At 35.0% G+C, this 19,422-nt stretch overlaps 1 protein-coding gene across 1 annotated transcript in view; it reads left to right on the top strand.

Moving 5' to 3' along the window:
- The window catches only part of Hmcn1 (hemicentin 1), a 397,169-nt gene that overhangs the window by 218,671 nt on the left and 159,076 nt on the right, over positions 1-19,422 (top strand). Inside the window, exons 23-30 of the mRNA XM_076872754.2 lie at positions 3,178-3,305; positions 4,734-5,006; positions 7,200-7,295; positions 8,531-8,725; positions 9,916-10,046; positions 10,209-10,356; positions 12,400-12,526; positions 14,274-14,428. Coding sequence (XP_076728869.1) covers positions 3,178-3,305; positions 4,734-5,006; positions 7,200-7,295; positions 8,531-8,725; positions 9,916-10,046; positions 10,209-10,356; positions 12,400-12,526; positions 14,274-14,428 — 1,253 coding nt within the window. The remainder of the gene's footprint in view (positions 1-3,177; positions 3,306-4,733; positions 5,007-7,199; positions 7,296-8,530; positions 8,726-9,915; positions 10,047-10,208; positions 10,357-12,399; positions 12,527-14,273; positions 14,429-19,422) is intronic.

The raw sequence follows: 19,422 nt of genomic DNA, 5'->3' as shown, positions 1-19,422 counted from the left end.
AAAAAAAAAAATTACATTTAATTCACATCTACATCTGAGACTATAGAAAATATAGGTACCTGTTCCTGCTGATTGACAGAATTACAGCCTCTGGGAAAGGAGTCCTCTGTGTTTCTCCTTTGCTAGCAAAGCAATAAACCTTCTTTTCCTTTTTCTCAAAACTGGGTCCTCAGTATTGGACTGGCACTGGGGAAAAGGACCAAGCTTTCAACCACAACCCTAGAGAACAGGAAGACAACAAGCACACATTCAGCAAAGAGGAGGGTCATTGGAGAGGGAAATGTCCCTGATGCTTCCAAGAGAAGCCACCTATGGTCAGCAGGACCCTGACCCAACCTTGTAGATAGCAACCGTGTAGAGGAAAGCTAAAGGAGCCAAGAAGCTTCACCCAAGTCCCCAACAGTGATCTCTGAGGGATCTCAGCTGACTCTTAAGAGCAGACAGGAACAAGGTCAGTTTTGACCAACTTGGTCTTAAACACCTGGCAAAAGGATATAGCCTGAGCACAGACCTGTATGGACATTTAAAAGGAAAAATAATAGTTTTTTTTTTAAATGTAACTTAAGATGTACACTTGTGTCAGCCCTCTAAATTGCTCTTTAATGGAAGAAAATGCTAAGACTCAGCTTTGCCATAATTTCCTGCTGTTACATTTTACAAGGTAGTTATTAAGATTTGTTGTAGATCCCTGTCAGCCCAAAGTGTGTACAGCGCAGAATTTTGCCAATTCCACAGAAGTGAGAAAGTATCAGGCACCATGACTCTAGGATTTGACTTTGATTAGATGGTTTTGTAAATCTTCTTGACTAAACCCTTATTTGATAGGCTAGAGTGACATGACAGAAAGCATGTCAGAGCTTTAAGAATAGCACCTTCGTTGCCATCTGGGAGTGACTTTAAACTTACCTCTACCACTTAAAGCTTGCTCGAAATTTTTGGCAATTTTTTAAGGGGTCTTTCTGAGCCTCTTATATCCTGTCTACACAATGGGGATTGAGGGGGTTATGTAAGATCATGTACATTTCACATCCTCTGTCTCTGGATCTCAATTTCCATTTAAAGTCAATATCATGACGTAAGTCACTGGTGGAATAGGAATTAATCTCTATCATTTGTTAGACTCACGACATAGAATTATCAAGGTATGAATTCATGTTAGTTTCCTTTACCACTTTATCATATAACATTTTTGGATGTAGACCACTGGTGAGAAAAAAAATGAATACTTTATATACTTTATAATTTTACTATTTCTTTGAAAACAATAAACTTTTGTGATGCTGAGGATTGCACACAGACCTTGTACATGCAAGCATTGTACCATTGAGCTACACTTTCTGCTCTGAAAAATAATCTTTAGTGAATATTTTTTAATTAAAAAAATGCAATATTAAAGTTGAAGTTCTATTCTCTTCCCCAATAAGAATTTCTTTTCTCCCTACCTGGGGCAGACATACCTCATATCCTTAAGCAGTACAGAAAACTGTTTCTGTGTTTTTGATTTTTTTGTGTGTGACTGTTTTCAATTTACCACTGTTGCATAGAATATATTATTATTTTATGACTTGCTCGGTTATGTCAACATTTATCCACTATTATTCATTTAGAGCTGGTTTATTGGTTTTAACTGTATATGCATATTCTACATTTTATTTATCCATACCCCCATTCATAGAGGTTATGGATTGTTTATTCTTTTTTTCTTTTTATAAACATACCTTTTTATCTGTCTCTTTGTATACACATGCATGAGTTTTTTAGGACCTATACTTAGAACTGCATTTTTGGTCAAAACCATCCCTATTTCCAGCTTTGCAGACTCTGCTAAATTGCTCTCCAAAGGGGCAGTCTTGATTTTCCTTTCTGTGAGCAGAACAGAGAGGTCCGTTTTCACTTTCTAATGAACGCTCGGCATTGACTGACTTCAATATTTTTGCCAGCAGATGGGTGTGAAATGCGTTTTACAGTTGTTTTAATTTTCATGAGATGGCTTCAAGTGAGCTGTGAACACTAGTACCTGCTTGTTGGCCGTTGGTGTTATCTGTGAATTCCTTCTTTAAATTGGCTGCACAGTTTTCTTATGACTTGTCTTTTTCTTATGGAATGTAGAAATTTGGTATTCTTTAATAATATTTTGTGTATTGTTATGGTTGCAAATATATTCTCTCAGTTTATTGCTAAGGTTTTATGTTTATTTAGGTATGGTGTCTTTAATTATACAGAAGTTTTAAATGTTTAAGAAACAATGTATTAATGTATTTTTATTTAGATTTGTACTTTTTATGTCTTCAGAAAGATTGTAATCACAATCTCTTATGCTTTATTTCCTTTTTTTGTTTCAGTTTTCACATTTTGGACTTTATATGAATTTTTTGGTTTTGGTATTAGGTAGTGTTTTAATTTTGTTTTTTTCCATGTAGAAAGGCAATTGCCCCATGACATTTTGAATAATCAGTCTTTTCTTTACCTTTTAAAATATTACCTCTGACACTGTATAGTAAGTCCTCTGTCCTCAGGATGCCTAAGTCTGTTTAGAGGTCTCTGTCCTTAACTATTTATCCAATTGTGCATTTCTGGATCAGTAGCATGTGTCATTTGAGCTTTATAAGGAATTTTGATATTACCTAGGTCTATCTAACCTCTTCACTCTTCCCAAAGTGTTTTCATGTATGTACAATGTATATATAATTATGTACAATTACTTTAACATTACATTAATGTTATCATATTAACATTTTTAGACATAGACCTTGTTTAGCCACTATGTCATTATTTGACAGGAAGAATCTATTCAAAGTACATATGAAAATATCTGTACTTTTTAAACTTTTATTTTAACACACTATTTCGTGAAGTATCGTAAAAAATAATAAAATGTTCAAGATAAATTCAAAATCTATGAAAATATGCTAAAATCATTTTGTTTAGCTGCAATTTACGAAAGCAGAAAGATGTACAATTATTTGATAACTTTAGACCATTAGGTTAGATACAAGAAAACAAAAATGGTTTGGGTTTGCAAAAACATCATACAAGGTAATTATGAGAATTTTCATCTTTTGTAGCATCTAGATAGCATTCTATAGTGATTGGAAGAATGGAATTGCTTGCAGAGTATTCCTCAGTGAAGTGTGGCTGTCTGTGTGCCAGCGTCTCACGTGTGGTTTATTCTTTCAGACACACGTTCCTCCCTTCTGGTTCTATGAAGATCACTGAGACACGCATTTCTGATAGTGGCATGTATCTTTGTGTTGCAACAAATATTGCTGGAAATGTGACGCAGGCTGTTAAACTAAGTGTCCATGGTGAGTCTTAAAGTCCTAAGATAACTTGTGGACGGGACACAGGAAAACCCATGTCCCAGTTCATTTGATCATTAACCTGCAGGTTGTATGGAGAGTGATTAAGAAACATTTTCTAAAATACGAGTCTTATCATTTTCTTTCATCTACTCCAAAAAGTTTATCTACTATCCATAAATGACCTCCCTCTTTTCCCTTTTTGCAAATGAGATGCATTAAATATTTGGTTCTCCATTTTTCTAGATGTCCATGGTCATTTAAGACTTTGTTGATATAAAGCAGAAAACGTGTTTAAACTGGGAGAAGCTAGCTGGATTCTCAAGGAAGAATTTAATAGTTTTTAAGTGGTCATTTCAATATTTAAAGAGCCCTGCAACTGAAAATGTTCTGCCTCCTGTGACTCTGTCTGCTTCCCAACTCTCTCTTCTCCACAGTATCACAGACCAGTCATTTGATGACTCAGCACACTGCATGCACACACTATGCCAGGCACAGTATAGATTCCAGGTGTTCAGATGTCAGAAGAAATTGTCTCAGGCAGCATTAACCTGATTTTGCTCTCAGATCAGTGTTCTATAGTAGTGCCCTGTTGACCTTGGCATTTAACATCAGATGACAAGCTGTCATTTACTAGCTGTAGGGCATGAGGCATATTATGTAACCTCTCCTCTCTTTAGTTCTTCTCTCATAAAATGATGATACTAATACTATCAAACTTAAAAGGTTGTTTTGAGTGACAGTTTTAGAAAGTGTTCGTTAAATATTTAAAAGGACAGATGACTAGGACTTTCTAGGGTTGAATGGTACATAAATTGTAATTAGATCATTGAGACTCAGCTGATTCCACATAATGCATGTATGTGAAAACCAAGAATTTTTTTCCCCAGTGTTTTGATAGACTACCCCATTTAAATTTCTAAAAGTAGGTGGATGAAGGGAAATGGTAAAGGTTCTGTGTGATTTTTCTTCTTCAAAATTAAGAAAGTGTTATTTGAGAGTCTTTCTTTCTGTTCTTCAACAAAGAGAACAAAAACTGAGCACATGGACAGAAATGCTTTCTGTTTTACTTTCTTACATTATAGTATTTATCTACTTTGCCATGGAGGGTTTAAAACCTCAAATTATTTATACATTAAAGGAAACAACACTTTTAAATGCTTTTCATTACTCAAGTCTGGCATTAAGAGTTTTGTGTTTATTATTTCCTACAATTCTTGTAATGTACTGTTATTTTGCCTGGATTATTAAAAAAAAAAATAGGCCTCGATTAGTTTGTTGACTTACCCTAGATCACACACCTAGTAAGTCATCCAAATCTTGAGATGACTCCTCTTTTTCACGTTACATCTTGCTAAGAGGCTCTCATTTAGGGTTAGAAAAGGAAAGGATTTTTAAAGAGTTGGATTATTAACTCTCAATTATTGTTTCCAGTTTCTCCAAAGATACAGAATGGCCCTAAACACATGAAGGTCCAAGTTGGTCAAAGGGTGGATATTCCATGTAATGCTCAAGGGTCACCTCTTCCTGTGATCACCTGGTTTAAGGGTGGTAGTGCCATGCTGGTTGATGGTGTGCGGCACATTAACAATCCCGATGGAATGTTAAGCATCAACCAAGTTGTTCCCTCAGACGCCGGCACATATACATGTGTTGCTACCAACATTGCAGGCAGTGATGAAGCAGAGATAATCCTACATGTCCAAGGTAATTTGGGGGCACAGAACAATATATGTGTGGTGGGGTTGGGGAATAAAGGAAAATTCTGAGTCTATACAGAATATATATTCTTGAATAGTCTGTGATCACTTTAGGATGATTTCCATATAACTTTGGTGACTCTGAAAGGAGAACCTTTCTAGAAGGAAATGTAACATACTTACTAAACCTGCGTCAAATGTTACTGTTGAAAATGAAGTTGCTGTAGATGACATATGTAATGAAAATATTTCTAGATAATGTCCTATTATTATCTAGTTACTCCTTAGTTTGGAAGAAATTGTGGAGAGAGTTAAAATAGGATTTCACCTCCCCTTGTCAGGATGAACTCTAAACCAGTACTCAGAAAATTGACATCTACTGCTTTCCTATTAATGTTGGTCTTATTTTGAAGTTTTAAATATTCAAATTTATTCTTTCAAGCAATAAACATTTATTGAACTTCTGCCAGGAGTTTGTCATGTTCTAGGCAGTAGTGAAACGGTAGAGATAAAGGCAAAATCCTTGCTTTTATGAGCCATTCTATTGTGAACAGACAGGAAGCAAGCAAATGAAGAAACAAGAACTACAAATCAAGAAAAATACAGCACGCAGAATAGGATGGTATTGTGAATTGTCAGGTGGTGCTTCTCTTACCAAGTGATATTTACAGTGGGATTTTATTAACTAGATGGAACCAGCCATGTGGGAATTAGGGGAAGAGCATTCCTATCACATTGTATTCCAATGTAAAGACAAAAGGAAAAGATAAGCCGCTATAGTACTTAGCACAGTTACATAATACTTAGTACGTGGCACACTGCAATTATTTTTGAATGGGTGGCTAGGACAACTAATGGAGAACATGTCCAATTCATTCATTCAACAAATGGTATTGAATGCTAATGCTTATAGTCTAATGTAAAAGGGTAGATGTTTATACAATATTTTCACATAGCTCCTAAGTATTTAATTGCAGACTGGCCAGTGCCATCATGAAATGCTAGAAGAAGCTCTATGGGCTTTTAATGGAAAGACAAATCAGAGAAGGCTTCCCTGGGGAGTGGGTAGAAATGAGGAGCCAGCCTTCTGGAAGAAGGTAAAAAGAACCTTCCATATGGACATAGATGTAAGGAGGAGGACATGTGAAATTTTTAGAAACACTGGGATCAAGTCTCCATCAAGACCAGAAGGCTGCATTCCAGGCTGAGTACTAAGTAGCTTGAGAGGAAGCTGGGGGCAAAGTCATGTGTCAGATCATCTTTTACCTAGGAACCCAGATGGGTGAGCGTAAGATTAATTCTAGATGCTGAGAAAAGACTTTGAGGGGTTTTATCTGGGAAAGTTGTGTACCTGACTTGGAATTTTAAAAGATCATTATTTTGTAGGAAAACAGTTTGGATAGTAAATGTAAGGGAAAATGGCTATAACAGACTCTTGCAGTAGTTCAGGCAAAAGATGGTGGTATTTGGACTGGGGTAAAAAAGGTAGTGGTCTAAAAAATTAAAGAGGAAAGGAACTCCTCAGGCACAATGAGACATGGGCTGTGGGGAGTGAAAAAGATGGGTGTCTCAAGAATAACTGCAGAATTTCTTCATGAAATCAATGAGAAGATGTGGAGACTGTTTAGAAAGAGAGGAGAGGATGTACTGGTTGGCACATTGAAGAAAGAACAGGTCTGAAATATCCTACAGACAAAATGAGTACTGGTAATGATGATCATTAGAAAAGCCAACAATGAAATTTGTGTTCTTAGGAGAGTATTCTGGGGGCCATGTAGAATTCGGAGTCTATACATAATATATGGACTCAGGCTTGAAGGGCTTGAAGTAAGCAGGATCTCAAGCATAGAGAAGAATATGCAGATATGTGAACATATGTGGTACCCTGTGATTGAACAGATGTGGAGGTCAGGAGCAAGGGAGAAAGACAGAAAAATGACTGTGATGCCTTAACTGAGGGAATAAGATAATCAGTCCAGGATCATGAGAAGCAAGAAATAGTGCATTTTCTTTGGGAAACTCCAAAGTTTTAGATCCCTGGATCACATCTAGGTAGAAAGACCCGTCAGCTGGAAATATGAATCGTATTTAAAAGAAGAATCGAGAAAAAAAGCAGCCATCAATACAGGTGGTCGATGATGCCTTGAGAGTTGGAAATTGCCCAAGGAAAGCCTGTGGTAACCCATTCCTTTTCCACCAGAACCACCGACAATGGGAGATCTAGAGCCTCCCTTTAACATCCCACTCCAAGAAAGACTGGCCAATCAACGCACTGCATTCCCATGTCCTGCAAAAGGTATGTAATACTCAGAGTGTGTACATTTCATCTTGATAATGCTTCTCCCTTCTTGTTTGTTAATTCAACAAATATTATTTAAGAAGTCTGATTGAGGTCCGTAAAGGAATGAGCGGGACGAAAGGAAATGATGATAGGTCCTTTTTTTCTCAAAAACCAGGACAGATGCCTGGAGTCCATCTGTTTTATCTTCTTTTTCTCATCAGCCAACATTTTATGATAAGCACAATTAAAGAGGTCAACCTTTTGCTTTATTTTTTTCATGAATTCAACTTTCATAGTCACTTTTATAAGACTTTAACTCAATTTGAGTCTAGCCTCAGTGACACTTTCTGTGTATCTCTCCCATTTTTTGATGTGTGCATTTATATAGGATTAAGTTCATCTTTTAAGGGTCTATTACCTTCAATATAAGATTATTAACAATATTATATTGAATCACATTGATTTTGTTGGATGTGTTTTCTTTTAATTTTATGAGAATTAAATAAATTTTGAAGGGTTCAGAAGAGTGCCTGGCACCTTGTTAAATAAATACATTCTTAATACAGAATCGCATTGGTTTCCAATATTCCTTTTTGCTCTATTACACATTCTAATATAGTTTTGTCATTTTTACCCACAAGCACATCACTTCCATTCACTTTGTCGGTCATAAATAAGTCTAGGAAAAGCAATTTTGCTCACTGCTTTCTCAGCCTTCTTTTTAAGAATTGAGCTACTCTCTTTGTTTAACAGATGATATCTCCAGAAGATTCATATGGATAGTAGAACTTCCTCCCACCTACAATATTAGGCCTAAAGTGAATTATAAAATACCATTTCTGTGTATCCTTTAGGCTGTCTGTTTGCTTTGGCAGTCTTCATGTCACATATTTTTGCTGTGTCTCATTTCACTCTGAAATCCTCCTCATATCTAGTCAATATGATCACTACAGTACCCCCAACACTGGTCACTGTGAACTCACCAAGAAAATGCTTTGCTTACTATCATCTGGGTGTTTTGATAAAAATAACTTTCATCAAATTTTACACTAAAAACCACAGACCTCAAGGCTGATCAGCTACATGAACCACCATAATCTCTTCGAGTATCTGTGCCAGGAGAAATACCTTGAAAGTAACATAGGACCTAATGGCACAGATTATAGTCATAACAAAAGATGTATTCATTCTTGATATATTTAATAATTATTTCTAACTTTTGTAAAAAAAAAAAAAAAATTCTTTTGAAGGGACTCCTAAACCAACCATCAAATGGTTACATAATGGGAGAGAGCTGACTGGCAAAGAGCCTGGTGTTTCCATCTTGGAGGATGGCACATTGTTGGTTATCGCTTCAGTTACACCATATGACAATGGAGAATATATCTGTGTGGCAGTCAATGAAGCTGGAACCACAGAAAGAAAATACACCCTCAAAGTTCATGGTAAATATGTATAACAATATTAATTTAAGATCATATAAATAAGTCTGTGGCCATTTTCATTTGTTGTATGTTTGAATTATTTCTTCAATTTAGTATTATTTAGCATTGATGTGAACAGATGTGTTGTCAAACAAAAAACTGGTGATCTGATTGCAATCTTTATTTGATTTAAAATTTCACATAATTCTTTATTGTGACTTTTTATCATTTGAAATTCAATTGGAAGAAAAAGATACATAGTAAAATTCTTTGGGCCCTGAGCTGAGCCATCCACTTAGCCTCTCCAGAGGTAAAGAAAAGTTACCGGTTTCGTGTGTGTATTTGACTTCTCGGAGACATTGTAATCATACATAAGGAAATATGAATATATAATATTTTATCCTCTTTTTACTTATAAAAAGTACACACAGGGGCTGGGGTTATGGCTCAGTGGTAGAGCGCTTGCCTCGCACATGTGAGACCCTGAGTTCGATCCTCAGAACCACATAAAAAAAAAATAAGTGAAATAAAGGTGTTGTATCCAACTACAACTAAAACATAATAATAACTTTTAAAAAGTACACACATAGTAGAACATTATACCCGTTATTCTGTACCTAGTATATCTAAACAATCTCTTTGCAATTATGAAATATTCATAACTCTTATGTATAGCATCCCACAGTGTGGATATACAATAATTTGTTTAACCTTTCTCTGTAAAGATGAGTATTGAAGTTGTCACCAGTTGTTGCCTATTAGTAGTAATCCTTCTAGTAAAAATTTTATAAAGATGCCATATTGCATGAGTACAAAGGTTTATATATTTTCAAATTTGATGAATATTGGCTTCCATAGATACTGGGCAATATTCACATCCATCAGTAGTAAGGTTCATGTAACCTAAGTTAAAACCCTTGCATTTTCAGTGTTATTTGAAATATATAGGTTCTTCCTTAAATTTATCCTGAATTTCATCCTGAATTCAAAAAACTGAAATAATAAATCAAAGTTTTCAATTAGAGTTGACACTTACAAATATATTAATCAAGACTTTCATTTTATAAGAAACAAAGGCTTAATTCTGACTAGCTTTTCTAGCCATCAACCATCTCAAAATTTGCCTTCTAAAGGACTTTATAATATAGATATGATATAATAAAATAACATTTATTATAAAAATATCTGCTATGACTCCTCTCTTCTTGCAGTTCCTCCATTAATTAAAGACAGAGAACACTTAATAAACGTATCAGTGTTGGTAAACCAGCTGACCAGTCTCCTTTGTGAAGTGGAAGGTACTCCATCACCCATCATTACGTGGTATAAAGATGATATCCAGGTAAATAGAGGCATCCAAATGTGTGTAATTTCTTGTCTCTCTGCCTGCAATAAATGATTCAGATGTGGATGTACTAATAGTAATATTAACATTTTACTTCAGTTGCTAATTATGCATTTCTATTAGAATTGGAAATAGCACTGACCATTTTGACCCTTAAAGGTGACGGAAAGCAGCACTGTTCAGATCGTGAACAATGGGAAGATGCTAAAGATCTTCAAAGCCACTGCAGAAGATGCAGGACGATATTCCTGCAAAGCGATTAATATTGCAGGCACTTCTCAGAAGTACTTCAGTATTGATGTACTAGGTAAGGAAAACATTTTTTGAAATATTATGATCCAGATGCACTTTTGACATTGTGCGGAGCTGACTATATGACAAAGTAAAGAGAGAAAAAAATGAATTGATAGAAGAAATCCCATTTGTTTCACTTTATCATTAGTTTTGTCTTTAATTTTAACTGGTACTTTCTTATGATACAGAAAGTTGTATTACTTAGAATATAGAGATACTTTTGAGTCATATCACATACCCAAAGTATCACATACCCCCAAAGGGTACTAGCTTGTCTAAAATAGGAAATTATTACTTTTACCAATTTCTCCAGGTAGATGAGCAGGAAATACTTGCCTGGGAACTAGTTATAGAGAAGTAGTGATTTGTGTAAGTAGCTATGTGACACAGAGTGTAACGTATGTTCTCATTCTGAGAATGTCTGTAGAAGCTGCTAGGCGGCCCTTGAACTGAAGAAGGTGGCAAATCCATTTTCTCTGCATTCTAATTAGTTCTTGCAACTCAATCATTCCTGACTGTAATTCAGGGAAGAGAAATCTTTGAGCAGGGAAAGAATGCTGAGAGTAGAAAAAGAATTTTGAGAGTGGGTATTCACTGTTATAAATTAGGATATAAAATATTTTAATGGCAATCATAAATTTTATAATTATAGTTCCTAAAATTATATTTCATATTTAAAATTTATTTGGTAGTAAAATTATTTTCTCCTTTTCCCATAATTTGTTCATCAAAATGGACCTAGAATTTCTGAGTCTCTAGTAGAAGTGAGATCTAGAAATGATACTGCTTTAAAAGCATTCATAAAAAGTTAGTATTCATAAACTGCTGCAACATGAAAATGATTCCTGTCCTTAGTTGCTTCAAAGCCTGAAGCACATTGCATTTTCCCTCCAAGTTACCATCTTTATATTTAAGGATAGGCTATATAAACAGATTAAGTAACTCTTACCACTGTTCTCACTGGCATTATTTCTCTCGGTGTTCATTTCCTCCTTGACTTTGAATTCCATCTGGGTGCTGACTCCCAAACTTTTATTTCCAGCTCAGGTTTCTCTCCATTTAAGGATAAATGCCCAGGTTTCTCCATGGTATTTTGACCTGAACTTCTTAGTTATATATCATTGAACACCTTAGTGGTTTATCAAACAGAAAGTTCCCGGTGAACCTCTATTCTGGTTGTCTTCGGGGTCCCCTCATGGTGACCTGCACGTCCATCCATCTGCTTGCCTCTTCCAGAACCTTGGACTCATCCTTCATACTATCCTCTCCCCAACTCTTGAAATCTTCCTATGTCCTGTCATGTCTGCTTCCTAATTCTATGTTATCTGCTAGCTTACCATTCCACTGTGACAACATAATTCATTTATAAGGTGAATTAATGTAATAAATAGCTCCCTAACTGCTTCCCTGCATCCACTCTTTACCACCCTAATCCATTCTTTACTCAGCAGCCAGTGTGGTTTGAAAACACACATCTGATCACACCCCACTCTTTCCCTACTCAAACCCTTTTAGTGGCTGGTCACTTTCTGTATATGAACACCACCTTAGCATAGTGCACAGGGGAGGATTGGGTAGTGAGAGAAATGTACAGGAGCTCTTTAATAGGCTTCATCATTCCAAGAATAAAAACTAGCATTTTTTTCATGCTATATCTCATACCTAGAGTCCTTTAAAAGAGACAAAGGTAGACATGACCATATGACATGTAGCATTTAAAAATTAGATTGATATTGATTATGCCATTCATTATCTAAAATACTTAGCAATAGCATATTATATGAGTGTCATGGTTCACATTCTGAGCTCCTCCTTCACATAAATCTAATATTCCCTTAAATAAACCCTATACCATTATGATTCTTATAATTGTCCTTTAGCAGATATTTCATGAATATACTCCTATATTTGAATTTAACAGTTGGGTACACAGGTGTAATGAGAAAAGGGATTGAGATCTTGTTGAAATACTGTAGAAATCACTGATTATCTGCTTCGTTTCCCCAGTTCTTTGTGCTAAATCATAGATTTTCATGATAAAATGTCTTTGTTCAAGTTCCACCCACCATAATAGGTGCCAGTTCCCCAAATGAAGTCTCAGTTGTCCTCAGCCACAACACCACCATTGAATGCCAGGTCAAAGGCACTCCCTTTCCCATTATCCACTGGTTCAAAGATGGCAAGTGAGTATCTCTTCTCTATTTGTTGCAAGGGTCCAATGGATAGAAAACACGTGTAAATGGGTGTGGATTTTTTCCCTATTAATTACTTTCTCATATGGAATATTATTAAATGAGCATGAAGAAAAACCAGTGTTGCTCAAAAAAAGTCTTATAATATCTTTTATTCTTATAAAGCTCTTTATAAACGTTGGGACTTTGTTTTAGAAACATAGAGGAACTTAAATTTATTGTACACTAAACATCCTCAGTCTGAAGACTAACCGTGAAAAATGCAAGATTCAAATGCAGAGATAGTTTTTTTTCCTTTGCATGGGATTGAGTTAATAAATAGGAAAAAGTTCTTATGAGAGCAAGACTGATACCTAAGCTTGTTCTATATCTGAGTCAAAAGGAACCAGAGAAAACCAAACACATTTCCCAGACTGCATGTCTCCAGGGCTTTGCCAGGACTAAAATGATCCATGTTGGTCTGGAAGGTTATTTCGCACAATGTGGTTGTAGTTTATGGATTATTACACTGAGAGCATTATTGTACTAAAGCTCAGTATCAAAAAGTTAAGATTTACACTACCTGAAATAAAGGACTGTATTCATATTTTCTATAAATCGGCAAGAAAGACAAACAGCAACATAGAGAAACATATGGGGATATAAACAGACAATTAAATATGTAGTTAGGCAATAATCCTGTTGAAAGATTCTCACCCTCAATAATCTGATGAATATAAATGAAATATAATTTTGTTTTCCACAAGTCATTATTGACACAAAAAAAGGCTTTATGCTAATCGCCCTCTCTAGCCAATGCTAGAGAGGGCAATTAGCATAAAGTATTCTGATGACAGAATGTTGATTAGTACCTTGAAAGGTAATTTGTTGATATCTATTAAAATTGCAGTGGTAATGTGCTGTGAGGGAGTAATTATACCCTCAGTTACCCAGGAGAGGAAAACAGTCATGCATGTCCACAGGAAGGCTCTTTGAATAATATTCATTCAACACTGTGATGGCAGAAAGTGAAAACTGAGTAAAGCCCAGCATTCGGGGAACAGGTTGATAACTCATGGCAGAGTCAATGTTATGAAACACTGGACTTTGCATAACAAAAGTATCTCCATAACGAATGTGATAGAGTGAAAAAGAACAAAAGCATAATACCATGTATGCATTTAAACTTCAGATTTCTTTGGAAATATATTTAGGTATGAAAATGTTTCAAAAAACATGTGGAAGAAAAATAAGTGGTAAGACATTAGAAAGAAGACTCACATTGGGGTGATAGTGCAAAAAAGAATTTTTCTCATATGATGCTTACATTATTTTGTTTAAATTTTATATAATTAGCAATAAAACTGTCATAAATTTAAGTAATATACTATCAAGATGATGGCAGAACTATTGGCAAGGCAAACTAAAAAAATAATAATAAACATAATAAAGAACAAATAAGAATGAATGAAATAAATAAAAACTCTATTTGAATTCTAATAATATCCAAAAAAAATCTAAATTTGAAATGGGAAAGCTTTTTATCTCAAAGTGATAATTATCTAACTTCCTTTAGTAAAGTGGTTTAATAATTTCATTCTTCTGTATAGGAATACTAATCACATTATTTTATTTTTACAGTCAACTTTGATTTACATTTTTAACCTTGTACTATTTAATGATTTTCATTGTCATTAATTAGGGAGGAAGTCTGGGGAAATAAAATAGACCCATGGAATAAAGTTATATTTTTTTCTAGGCCATTGTTTTTGGGAGATCCCAATGTTGAACTTTTAGACAGAGGACAAATTTTACGGGTGAAGAATGCACGAAGAAGTGACAAGGGACGCTACCAGTGTGTTGTGTCTAATGCGGCTGGCAAGCAAGCCAAGGATATAAAGCTGAATATCTATAGTAAGTGCGACTTTTCTCATGATTTTGTGATCATCAACCCTCACTGTAAACTGGTAAACAGGTTTACGCTACCGTTCACTGCTCCTCTTTCCCATATGGGATACTTGGGAATGTTCCCTCCTTTTAGAGAAGAAAGAGCCTGTCTTCATGTATCTCAGGCTGGAATGTCACATCCATTTTTAATACATTTTATCATGAAGTGTGGGTTTATTCAAGTGGTTCAGTGATTTTTATGTGCTCTCACTCATGAGGTTGAGAATTTCCTCTCTGGCTGGGATATACATAGATCAGAGGCCTGTTTCCTTGAAGGGGTAGAAAAACTTCAAAAGTTGTAGGGATCTATGAAATGCAGTGAAGCTGGCAGTATGCAAATAATTAAATTGTTTTATTTTCAGTTTTATTTGGCCTTCATCCTGACCACCTGGTAATATTTTAAAAGCCATATGTTTGTGCTACTGTTTTCTTCCAGCCGTGTCTCCACCAGAAATAGCTCTCATTTTCACTATTTTCAACATATTTTGAGAAAGGTGACTGTCAGAGTCATTTCTGTTCTTATGAAGACCAATAGTGCTTTTCGGAGCTCACCTCACTGTTCTGTCTTCTCCCTTCCCACGTGTATGACACGCAGGCGTGGTTTAGATTTTTTTCAGGATGTCACCTCCTCACCGGATCTTCCCAATCCAGAGCAGTCACCTAATGGCTCTCTATTACATTGAATTCCTTTATTTTCTTTACTGTACTTACTGTTGGGAAGTTGCTTATTAGCTCCAAGGAAGCCAAATGTTACCAAAACATGCCTTTGTTTTGCGTGCTCCCTATTTTCATTTCTAGTACACAAACTATCTCAAGCAATATTAGCTAAATGCATGAATGGTCTAGTAGCCTAGTGTCCAATATGGTAGTCGCTAGCCATAGGTGGCTGTTCAGTGACTAGTCCAAATTGAAATGTGTTGTATGTAAGTATACGATTCACGCCAGATGTCAGAGACCTCATATGAAAAAAAAAAACTCCTTAATCATTCTTCATTATGTACTGAAATCATATTTTAGATATATTGGACAAAGTAAAATATTTTATTAAAATTAAAATTATTTAAATTAATTTCCTTAGTTTCCTTTTCTACTTTTAATGTGGCTACTAGAAAACTTGAAATTATACATTTGGTGTGCATTGTATTTCTGTTGGATTGCACTTGCTGAATAGTTAATAAGGACTTGGGTCTCTGAGACAGACAGGCTTGGGGTTAGATCCAGTGTCTGCCATTTACTAGTTTTGTTGCTTGAGATAAATTTTCTCAGCCCTTCTGTTTCCTTGGCCATATAATGGGGATAATAATAGTGCATACATAGTAATGTTATTGTGAGGATAAAATACTAGTTACCTAATACATGGATTACTGGGCTCATAGTAAGAGCTCAATATATATTATTCAATTATTAATTTAGTGATTGCATTGTCTTAAAACATATATTGTCTAGCTTGATTTCTATATTTTTACTGCATTCCAAATCTCCCTTTTTAAATGTTAGTGTCTTTATGTAAAGTTTGAATAGCTCTCTTGAAATAAACTACTTTAAGTTTAGGTTTTTAAGTCATTTATGTCTATAAATAGAAACTTATGAAATAAATCAGTCATGAAAAGACATCTATGTCTCTTAAAAAAAAAAGGGGGGGGGGTGTCACATGAAAGCTTAGTTCTACAAACGTCCAAGTTATTGCTGTGTAAGACCCAGATGTCTAAAGAACAGGTCCAGTCTTTTCCTTGAGCCATTGAGTAGTCTTCTCTACACTGTTGTGATGTCCCCAACGTCTGTGCTGAATGCACTCTGGTCATTCAGTAAGACTCCTGTTTCTATGGGGCTTGGGTTCTTTATTTCAAATGCTCTTGTTCAATCTGTGATGTCCTCAGGCGCCCAGAAGAGAGGGCTTCTTGGATTGTCCGAGAGGAAAGGCATTGTTATCTTGTGAAGTTTGGAGTTTTAATTTCAGGAAATAATGCCATTTCCTTTCTAGCAAGCTCTCTTGCACCTCCAAGTGGGTAACCTTAAGTTTATTTCGTTTGTGTAAATACCTTTATTCTAGAAATGAGGGGGGAAAATGAAATAGAGGTCGTGTTTTGGCTGAGGAATATGTATGTAGATTTCAGATTATGTGTATGCTTCATACTAAAATTATTCATTTATTTTCCTTATTTATGCTCTGGTATGAAGATAAGCAGATGGGTTAGTGCACCTTCCAGGTAGAAATAAACATTATGTTTGAAGAAGGAAAGAAAATAAGAGGAAAAATAAGAGATGGAGGAGAAAAAAGAAAAAGGGGGATAAAGTTGTAGAAAAAGGAAGAACTTAAAAAGCTTTTAATAGCTAATGAGGAGACTGTGCAAATTAACAACTTGTAGTTCAAGGCAAGACTTCTTAACCTGAGGCCCATGAATGGGTTTCAGAGATTTGAGAACTTCCCTAAATTGTATAAAAGTCTTTGAGTGTATACATGGGCCCATTTTATTATGCAGTGTATCCATAACCTTTATCTGTACTATACTCCCTCAAAGTACAGTTCTCTGGCAAATATGAGTTATAATGAAACAGGAAGTGAAATATTTATTTGGCAACTTAAGCAGTGGGTGGTATGTTGTTCTAGTATTCATTGCAAAGGTTCTCTGAGTAATTTTTCTCAATTTCATAAACATAAACTATTAAAATAGATGCTATTCTGTATAAATGAATTTCATTTTAAAAACATTCAGGAAATATAGGGATTTGTCTGAATCTGTGTTCTTTTCCTTCTTGTTTTGGTTCTGCGAATTGAATCCAGGGGTGCTTTGTGACTGAGATACATCCCCAGTTCTTTCTATTTTGTGACAGAGTTTTAAAAAGTTGCTGAAAGTCTCACTAAGGTGCTGAGGCTGACCTTGAACTTAAGATTCTCCTGCTTCAGTCCCTGAGAGACTCTGGTATTACAGGCATGCACTGTTGCACCTGGCTGAACCTATGTTGATTTCCTTACTGTATCATCCAACTAATTAGGCTATGCAGCTGCTTTAGGCAATTTCCACCAAAAATTTAACATGGATTTATAGATTAGCATAGGACATAAATAATCTCAAACAGTTAAAAGCCTGAATAAAATGTACTTTCTTAGCATTTCCAAATGTATTAATTTTTTATAGCAGAATTTGGCAAATATTTTTTAAAAGAGCAAGGTAGTAAATATTTTAGGTTCAACAGACCATGAGACAAAATCAAGGATAATCTATAGATAACTTGTATAATAAGACAAACAAATTTCTACAAAATGGTTTATTGAAAAAAATCCATCTTATTGATATTTTTTAAAATTATGCTTTTTAATACAGCTCTACCCAAGGGAGGAATGGAATTATTTTTGTGTGTGAGGGGGTAACATTTCACTTAGTTGGAATTCATCTTTTAATGGAATCTGTAATGAAATTTTATCTATTTCATCTTTGAAAATGTCTTTTCACACAGATAGGAACTGTCTAATACTGATATCAATTCACAAGCATATGATTTTAATTGAGCATATTCATTGCTTGGAAGACATTATAGAATTCTATTATATTCATCTCTCGATGTTTGACTTTCCATGTGTCATTATATAACCAGTTGGTCCATTCCATTCGAAGATTGGATTCAAAAATTGATGAATTTTGAACATGGAAACTTTTTGTTTTTGCGTTTGCATCAAACCTTGCAAAAACAGTGGTTTGAGCTCAGAAAATACAATGACTGTAAATCTGTAGGGACATCAAGATGACATTCTTTGTTTGATATGACTTGTGATTAAAACAACTTTATGACTGCTGTCGTAGTGCATTAAGTACTATGTTTGTGATTTTAGGTTGAATTCATTTAGAAATATAAAGTTTACAGCAAAACCAATTTCTAAAACAATTTGGTGTTCAATAATAATGTTTAAGAATTCTTCTTATTTAGAAATAATGCAGCCTCAGCCCTGAGCTCAAAATCATAATAAAATATTACTACTACCAAAGCGTAGCGGTGTGATGGTCAGATAAGCTGGGACATTCAGTTTTCCTTCCGATGAAGGTCAGGGAACTCGTGATGTTGTACTTGATGAGAGCAATTGAACTACACCATCAACACTACTGGTTAATGAACACATTATTATTTGCACGAAGTGCTTTCTGATAAATGACACAATGAATAAACATACTTTTGACACCCTGCATTTTAATAGGCTTCTTAGATTTCCCGAAGCCATTTTTCATACACTCATATTTTTACCACCATTAGTTGTGAAAAACTTTAGCAGAGTCCACTCCAGATTGTGTAATGAATTAACATTTCCCCAACTTCTCTAAAAATATTTTTATCAATAGTTTTCCACACCGACCATTCTTAAAGGCTCATTTTTCACTTTTTTATAACTTGGCATTGACCTCTCAAACAGGAACAACATAGTACTATCAGTAATATCTGTTTGCTCATCAAAAGTCAAGAATTCTCTTCAGAAAAAAAAAAAGACTATTGTTCCCAGCATCCTCAGCTCTTCAGTTCTTCTCACTGAAAGGCTGATAATCTTTAATAAATTAATTTTTCTCTCGATATGTTTCTTTAACTGCCACAGTCATATTTGATTTAGTTATGTTGGCATTGGTAGACAGCTTTCTCTGCTTGGCTAATAGATAAGCCACTTAGAAACTTACTCTGGCTATAACATTATATTTGACTTCATTTTTGTGAAGAAATTCTGCTATGAGACGGCATTCCATTTTGCATTTTCTGATAAACTGTTGCTTTCCTTTGAATTGTGAATACTCTGACTGCTTAGTCTACTCATATTTATTCTTTTAGAACAGCCATATGCTATTACAAAATAAATACAATGCTGTGCCATTTAAGTTGATAACAAAATAGTCCACACTGTGTGGTGTGACTCAGTGCAGTAGAAGCCCACTATTCTATTCCATTCTTATTTTGACATGAGGATATGCATTGGTAATAAAATA

The sequence above is a fragment of the Callospermophilus lateralis genome, chromosome 13 (assembly GCF_048772815.1).
Source record: "Callospermophilus lateralis isolate mCalLat2 chromosome 13, mCalLat2.hap1, whole genome shotgun sequence".
Taxonomy (NCBI): Eukaryota; Metazoa; Chordata; class Mammalia; order Rodentia; family Sciuridae; genus Callospermophilus; species Callospermophilus lateralis.
This window is presented reverse-complemented; position numbering and strand designations above follow the sequence as displayed.